The 8,678-nt window shown below is 40.7% G+C and overlaps 1 protein-coding gene across 1 annotated transcript; it reads left to right on the forward strand.

The window, feature by feature from the left end:
- The first annotated feature begins 5,191 nt into the window (after positions 1 to 5,191).
- LOC104943074 (kinase suppressor of Ras 2-like) lies at positions 5,192 to 6,728 on the forward strand. The gene is made up of 2 exons (XM_010768397.1): positions 5,192 to 5,318; positions 6,223 to 6,728. Exons 1-2 carry the CDS (start codon positions 5,192 to 5,194, stop codon positions 6,726 to 6,728), a joined length of 633 nt encoding a protein of 210 aa, XP_010766699.1.
- Positions 6,729 to 8,678: the final 1,950 nt, after the last annotated feature.

Raw genomic sequence — 8,678 nt, forward strand, 5'->3', positions numbered from 1 at the left:
ACCAGTAACTGGTGTACTGACCATGGCATTACTGTCCTCGATTGGCCTGCAAATTCCCCTGACCTGAACCCCATAGAGAATATGTGGGGTATTGTGAAGAAGAAGCTGAAAGACACCAGACCCAACAATGCTAATGAGCTAAAGGCCGCTATTGAAGCATCCTGGGCATCCATAACACCTCAGCAATGCCACAGGCTGATTGCCTCCATGCCACGCCGCATTGATGCAGTAATCCGTGCAAAAGGATTCCCAACCAAGTACTGAGTGCATTAATGGACATTTTCAAATGTTTGATTGTGTTTTGCTGTTATAAATCTTTTTTTTTTACTTGGTCTGAGGAACTATTCTAATTTTTTGAGATAGGATTTTTGAGTTTTCTTAAGCTGTATGCCATAATCAGCAATATTAAAATAATAAAAGGCTTGCAATATTTCAGTTGATTTGTAATGAATCCAGAATGTATGACATTTTTGTTTTTTTAATTGCATTACAGAAAATAAAGAACTTTATCACAATATTCTAATTTTCTGAGACAGTCCTGTATACATGTTACTTGCATCGGTTAATTGGACAGCAGCATTGTCATTGTCATGTATTTATGGATAGATTCATTAAACCTTGAACAGTTCAATTAAAACAACGTATTGGTTATGTCCACTTTGTGTGACCACCTGTTATTTCATGACCAAGGATCCATGCGTCGGTCACAATAAGCAAACTCCATTTACAGAAACACCATGTAATGTGGATGAAAGCTCTGGAAAAACATAGCACCTAAGTTTCTTTTGTCAAACCTAAGGGTTATAGCTTAAGAAACTGCAATAAAACAATCTGCTATCCTTCAAAATCGACCATGAAGGTCTGGGCTATGTTTATCCTCTTCTGTCTTCGTTACATTTTTTCCATCTACTTTTTTCCTTCTCTTTCTCATGCTTATTGTTTGTCCATCTATTTTCTGCCTCTCTTCTTTGCCCATTGTCTCCCCTCACTCCCTCCGTCCCTCAGAGGCAGGTTCTGGTCACTAATGGGCTCTCTTAAGGGGTGGGGGCTGTAGACGGCAGTGCACAGAGCGGTGAGAGGCACTTTGAGCCGAGATAAATAGTAGAGGCTGGGCGGAAAAGTTCTTCATATTCTTACCCAGACTGAGCTCGGAGAGGGAGACATGCCACTGCCTCACAACATCCCCACATTTGCACATCTGTGTGTGTGCACAGTTGGTGGGATTGTGTGAGTTTGTGTGTTTCAGCATGAATATATGCAAAAATAGAAGAAGAGCATGTTTTTTTAAAGGGCATTACGGACCCTGTGATGACATGCAGCTCTTACACACCGCAAAGCAAGAAGCAGAGGATGTTCTTACATCTTAGACGTTGTTGCAAAGGTACAGATATTTTCAACCATCATGAATGAGAGAAAAAGGATTTGCAGATTGTATGGCACATGTTTTCCTTTCAAAAGGAAAATATGTTGATCCAGTTTATGAGTCATCACGATTTATGTTAAAATTGGCAGACAATGACATTCATATACTTTGCAATCTTGGCAGTTCGTACTGTAGGCTACATCACATGTAGAGCAGAAGAGAACATAATACATGAATGTATGGCGCTCTGTGGTGTAATGTCGGAGGAAGGAAACTAATGCTAAGTTAATAGAATGTTTCACTACAGGCTCTTGGGATTGCAGTCCACGAGTTGCAATGAGGATGAGTCATACAATTCGGAGGCAGCCGGTCGGTCCTTTGTGCCGCAATATACACACATTATTCAGCCCGTCCCTCTAGACAAGTCCTCGCACACTCTCACAGACAAACATTTTCACATGGACAACTTTTGAAATATGAGTTTGTCTTTTTATCAGGCTAATAGCATTTATCTTGTCTTAGCATGACAGGTTTCCTCTGTGACTTTACACCTGTAATCTTTGATAGCTTAAAAAAAAAAGAAAGTCCCCATGCTCGATCTTAAGACGGCTTCACAAACACCTAATTGGCTTCAAATGCCATCAGAAAAAGGAATCGAAGAAAGGCAGAGGAGAGGGAGGCACAGAATATGCGAGAGAGGAGATCGAAGGAGTGGAAAGTGAAGGAGGCATGCGGGGGAAGGGGGATGTGGAATAACATGAGAGAAAATTAGGGGGAGAAAAAGGCAATGACGACAGGAGGTGAAGAAGAAAAACGTTGTCATGTCGTGAAGAGAAAGAGTAGATGAAACGGGGGAAGGAAGAAAGGACCAGAAGATTGACCGAACCCCCATCTTCCTGAACACCCCTTGGTGATCCTTATTGGCTGTTATCTAATTAGCAGACTTTGAGTCCCACTGACTACACTGCGAGAAGGTCCATGAACCCTCAACTTAAAAGAGTCAAGAAACTCAAGATTCAATAGGGACACTTCATCTATTGAACGCAGCCACTGCCCTTTTCGCCAAATCCTGTTTACAGCGGCCGTCAGATAAACCAGCCGCTGTCCCGTGGCATTTTACTGCCATTTAGCCCAAAGCAGCGACACATTCTAGAGGTAATTAGGCCAATTATAACGCTGTTATCTGCCTTTCTCAAAAGCCACACGGCATGTTAAGATTGCCACAACAATGGTGTTGGGGTGTGCCACTTGCATTAATCACTGCAGAGGAGAGGCGAAATGCTTCAGGTGCATTGTTTGGTTCGACAGTGGAAGTGGAAATGCAACGTTATTCAGGAGGAGCGAGAGAATGGAAGATTGATGATTATGGGGTTCTGAAAAAAATCCGATCCATGCCCTGCATGAAAAGTAACTTCAAAAACTGTCTCTCTAACAAGCGCAAGCCACGCAAATGAACTCAAATCACAGTTTTCAAAGGGGTTACTCTCAGTGTGTGTTCTTCATCTCGTTTGGCAGCATGTGTTTTTTTTTTGATTGCCTGAGGCTTTGGCTTAGGTGAGATCATGTGAAACAAGATATTCATAAGTCGAGTCTTGTCACTTTTTTTGCGGAAGCAGTTGCTAAGATACTAGTGCGCTTGATGGATTGACTCATTACTTGAAGCAACAGTTTTATGAATGTAATTTAAGTTCATTGGTTCACTTGCAGAGGCATTTCACTTGGGTATCAGCTTGATAAGAACTGTCAAAAGCGGTTTTAAATTGAGGCGGTCTCGTGCAAGAATGTAATTACAGAAGGGAAGCACATCATTTGGATTTATGGTGATTGGTCCACACTTCCAAAAACAATCTGGTTAGATTTTGCAAGGTGCTGGTTTTCAAATGGACAGGTCAAATTGGCCAATGTGTCAAAACACACCTCCGGACTCGACTAAAGCAATCAGCTTCACGTTGATCTGAATTGACCACCCTCCTGAGGCTATGGCAGCATGAAAGGTGTGCATGTTAGCAGTACTATGTAACATTTCCAAATTAAAATGTCAAATATTAACTAGACCTATACATTTAACATTTTGTTGAGTTGTGTACTTGAGTCATCCTAATAAATTCCAAAAATGTCAAACCTAGAAATATTCATAATTTCAATGAAGGTAATGGTCCGTTGGATTTTGTTGTCTGTTGGTCTAACATAAATATAATTTGTATCTAGTTATAAGCATTAGGTTCATAACACACATATTTGATCTTAGGATGAAGAAAGGTAGTCATTGAATGTCTCACTTTTAATTTTTTAAAGAACGAGCTGAGAAAACTTGAACTGCAGCTGCACAGCGTCGGAGAATCACAGAGAGAGATGTTCTTCCTTTAGTTTAAATGAAACTGCTTCATTCAAGTCTTTACCAATTTGACTCACCATATCCATTTGTTTTATAGATGAGGAGAATATTAAAATATTGTATGACTCTTGGTTAAACTCTAAAACTACCTGAAGATCTTAATCTTAAGTATTCAGAGAAATTATATTGAGCAATAAGCCGTTTGTATCATTGTGTTTTTGTTTTTAGAGAGTAGGATAATACTATTCCTGTGAAAAACCTCCTGAATGATGAACAATGAACAAATGACACTGCACAGACAGCAATGGACGCCACAAAACTCTGCCATTTCCCTATTGTTTAGAATAAGAGACCCTTTGATTGAAAATGTAAAGGAAACCAGAACCTCCCCTATAGAACAGATCCATATTCTCAGCCTCAGAGGTGAGAACTCTTCACTGGCCATTAGTTTAAGTCGGTCATGCTGGGTCAAGCTGGACTTTGACATTTCTGAGTGGCTGGTTATGGCTTTTCCTGCTAATAAAAGAGGCTTGATTAAGCATCCCCCCCTCACATTGGTGGACAAGCAGTCTTTTGAGCCCCCTCATCCTCCCTGGAACTTGATTTCTGAAGAGGTTTTTAGGGTTGAGATGTGGGCCTCTTAATGTGGGTTCAGGCACCTGTGGTAGTGTGAGTGTGAGGACACTGAGGACAGAGTGGCAGCTACAGCTTCACTCGAGAGACCCTACTGAGTAATATCCAAGGATCGAGCTACAGTAGTCAACAGGACGTATGTTCTAGATCAATCTTTGCAAATGTGATGTTTATTTCTGGAAAAGGCATCAATATAAAATATGAATAACACTTGACGTGTTCAGATCTATGTCACATTTGTATTTAACAATTTCCAGGGGCATCTGTTTAAAAGTTTAGCTTTCTTTCGGTATTTTCTTAGCATAACCTCTGATAAAAAATAACTCTTTAATAAGAAATGTAAGAAACCCCCCCGCCATTATGACTTAAGTAGGCATATATTTAGAAAGAAGAAGAAGTGGGACCCTTGAAAATCCCCATATTATGTCCCTTGTTTCTTTTCCCAGAACTCATCGTTCCTCGCGGCCTCTTCTTCATAACATACAGAATAGGAAAGGCTGCAGGCTTTTTTTTTTTTTCATCAAGTTTAGCAATTCCACCGGGACCTTTTATGGGAGATATTTTCTGAAGCTCATTTGATGTTGCTGGTTTTATATTGTGTTTGAAGTTTGTGTTTTTGATGTTTATAGTTCCTTGGAGACAATGTCGCAGGGTAGAAAAAATAATGACACAAAAATAAAAAAGTGTACTTTTGTTGACAGAAATTTGCATTAAATGTGGCTTTGTGGTCAAAAGCAGTTTTTGAAGACTGTGAGGTAAATGTTGCTCAGAGTCAGATATGAGTTACTGCATAGCCCCGATCAATTCCACCAACATAGTTTTGTTTTGCTGAACAGCCTTTTGGCTATACATAACTGCAGATGGAAAGAAAAGTAGGATGTTGCAGACTACTTCAGCTGCGTCTCTGCCAGATCAATAAACACATTTTTCCCCCCCCGTTTTTTTCTGAAGAACAACTTGAGGAGGATAAATTGCACAGTAATGGAGGTAACGTATTGTCATCTGAGCTCAAAAACACTCATTTTGGCTGCTCACCTTCAATTATTTTGCCTCTGCTTCTCTCTCTTTCTCATTCAACAGAAAGTTTAGTTTTGGGTAGAAGTCGACTTGTGTTATGACTCATACGGCTTTGACCTGTTCTGTTTTGGTGCACTCTTCCATTGTTCTCACTCTGCTGCTCCATTCATTCATGCTTAATCTGCTCTGCATCAGCATATTTGAACACCACGGCACTACTAATGCGATCACATCAGATAACTGCTGAGTTAATTCTTTATTAACCAAATTGAGCACATTTGCTGGTTGTTAATGTTTGCCTGCCGTCAGGATTACTCTTACCGCTGCAATCAAGAAGAAAAGTTAATTGATGATTCAGTTTTAAGTGTATGTCAAGACCCACTTTAGTTTAACTTGATACACCATATTAAGCAAAAACTAAGTGGTATGCAGACATTGATTTATTTGGCTAAGTTTTGACCCCCTCTGACTTAAACAATGGAGATAAACTGAGGGCCAAAAACGAATGTTAGAATTTAACAGCAACATATTTTTACATAAGACAGTTTTCATCTAGTCTAATTATTCAGAAAAAAGCATTTAAATGAAAGTACCGAGGTGTGTGTACTATCTATAGTACCTACGTTTCTATAAATGTTGCTGTTTATTTTGCAGATGGTATTTAAAAGAACCTGTGATCACCATCAACACAAAAACTTGTATCACTTGTATAGGTTTATAGGAGAGGATACAAACAGACATTAAAAAACGTAGTAAAAAATAAATAAAAACTATTTGCATCGCAAAAAAACCCTGTAAACTAGGGTGTTAGGGTTATTTAGTTTGTCACAACCAGGTGTTCTGTTGGTGTTGAATCTGTGTCATCTTCCCACAGGGAGCCAGTCGAAGCAGGACTGGTCCATCCAGTGGCCCACCTCTGAATCGGGCAAAGAGAACACTCCAGTGTGCCAACCAGAGGTCAGTCAGTGGATCCGGTACCAGCTCTCCCAAAGCCCCAAAGTCCAGTCCAAGTACAACCAGCACATGTGCCACAGCCCCCAGGCCCTGGCCCCCCCTTTATATGCCGATCGGCTGACCGTCGAAAGCCCATCCACGGGGCTCTTCCCTCCCTTGGACTTTGGTCATCGCTCTCTGCCCCCGTCTCCCCGACAGAGGCATTTTGGCCACACGCCTCCTCGGACTCCCTTGGTGGTCAACACCATGACCCCGCCTGGCACCCCCCCAATGCGGCGAAGGAACAAAGGGAAGGCCCCGGGCACGCCACCTCCACCGAGCCGCAAGCTCATCCATCTGCTGCCGGGCTTCACCGCACTGCACCGCAGCAAATCCCACGAGTTCCAGCTGGGGAACCGCCTGGATGACACACAGACACCAAAGTAAGTGTTATACTCTTTTGTTTGGGTTACTGTTATACTGGATTTGTAAACTGTCGTAGCATTGTTCATTTGAAAGCCCAAACCGTGATCCAAATTCAAACACTGAGGTCAAATTACCACCAACATTCTATACTCTATAATTGATTGACAGGTATTTTAATGCAGAAATGGAAACTTGGCAAAAACTATTAAGTTATGAATGTGTTGTGATGCTTGCAAAGGTATTTTCACATTTAATGATACTCCTAATCAGTTTAAAAACAAACTGAATCATTCGTTTTGATCATTATGATTGTTGGATAATCAAGCAGATATACACATACTGTGTATGGTAATTGTTTTGTTTGATAAAAAAGCTCCCTAGCTCGGCACTTTTTTAAACCGGGTATCAGTGCTTCTATAATTTTTTCAGATCAAAGTTTTAACTATCAGTCGATTCTTTAGTATTGAGTTACAGTAAATATCAGTCCACAGCAGGAGAGTGTTGTGGGCCTAGATCCCACTGCTTTTCACATGCTCAAAGGGTGCTCTACCATTTGAGCTAATTCCTACGGACCACTCATACATTGCACTACATCAAAAGCTCAATTTAGTTTTCCTTTTATGAAAACACAATGTGAGGTCACTCTAAAAGCCAGCCCAGGAGACGAGGTGGCCGCATTATCAAGGCGATGGGGTGCTAACCCATTGGGCCCTGCATGTGTGGATTTGAATCCTAGATGACATGCTCCTTTAAAACAACCCTCTTCTAAACAATCAGGGTCAATTTCTTTGATACATTTTACTGAAGCAAAACCTGATGACTCGCATCAACCAAGCACATTTTCTTACTATAGTCACAAATGGAAATGTACATGATTTAAGCATTTACCTACGAGAATTGACAAATGCCTTATTTTGGTTGGATTTGTGCATAAAGTCAGAACCTTCATGTATAATTAAGCAATAGCTCACGACAGGCCGTGGTATATGCTCATTATATCACAGCTAAGGGGCGTGGTTCGGCCTGATGCGAAGCGGAGGGTCTACAACCCCCTTAGCTGTGATATAATGAGCATATATCACGGCCTGAAGTGAGCTATTGCTTTTATAAAACGGTTACCAAGTGTGGCAATATGAAAGAAAAATACACACTCTAATTTAAATAGTTTTTATCAGTAAATAATTATGTTCAAAATAAAATAGTGCCTCCGTTGCCTTCTGCACAAAACATAGTGCAAGGTGGTTGCTATGCAACAACACTAACAGCAAGCGAACATATTAGACAGAGAGCGTTGATCCATTATTTGGCTGTTTATTTACATTAATGTGTATGTTGCTGTTTATTGTGCATCCACTGAAAAACTGTCCAGCATCAGTAGCATGGCTTACGTGGTCACTTGTATAGGTTGAGGTTGTTCTAGGCTGTTGCTTGGCGTGGCGAGAATATTGCTCCACTTTCTCCGGTCCCCGAGATTGGGCTTCCAGTAGCTCTGGAGAGAGCTTTCGCACCTGTGGCCACTAACGGTCATAATTTCTCTGCTTTGTTTCAAGACCCGCATCAGAAAGCTTTTGAATGGTGGTACTTTTCCAGTTGGTCTACCTGCTCTTCACGTAGCTCTGCATGTCGTAGTTTAGGTGCTTTTTTTTTCTGGTGATAGGCACTGCTCAATCCACTCCTCACTATAGTAAGACCCCCCCGGAGGTCGAAGTTAATCTTAAATGTTTCCATTTTATGCTTTGTAAGTTTGTTTCGTAACGGAAGAAATTTAAATATATTTATAAAACTGACAAGTCAAATCAAGCAATCTGATTGGTCGATAGCGTTTTTGCGGACCTCTTTGATTACAGATTTGAAAACATCGTTGCTTGCTTTAAAAGTAGCACAATTCATTATGTTAAACCTTCAAAAGTATCTAGATATCCCTGCCCTAATGCCAAAGGAACTGCACACTGAATATGTTTTGCCGTTTGA

Source organism: Notothenia coriiceps, unplaced genomic scaffold, assembly GCF_000735185.1.
Source record: "Notothenia coriiceps isolate Sejong01 unplaced genomic scaffold, NC01 NC01_scaffold00005649, whole genome shotgun sequence".
Classification (NCBI taxonomy): Eukaryota; Metazoa; Chordata; class Actinopteri; order Perciformes; family Nototheniidae; genus Notothenia; species Notothenia coriiceps.

Coding starts and splice junctions, on each gene's coding strand:
- LOC104943074 (XM_010768397.1), top strand. CDS start 5,192: ATGGAAAGAAAAGTAGGATGTTGCAGACTACTTCAGCTGCGTCTCTGC. Junction 5,319..6,222: donor TAAATTGCACAGTAATGGAG/GTAACGTATTGT, acceptor ATCTTCCCACAG/GGAGCCAGTCGAAGCAGGAC.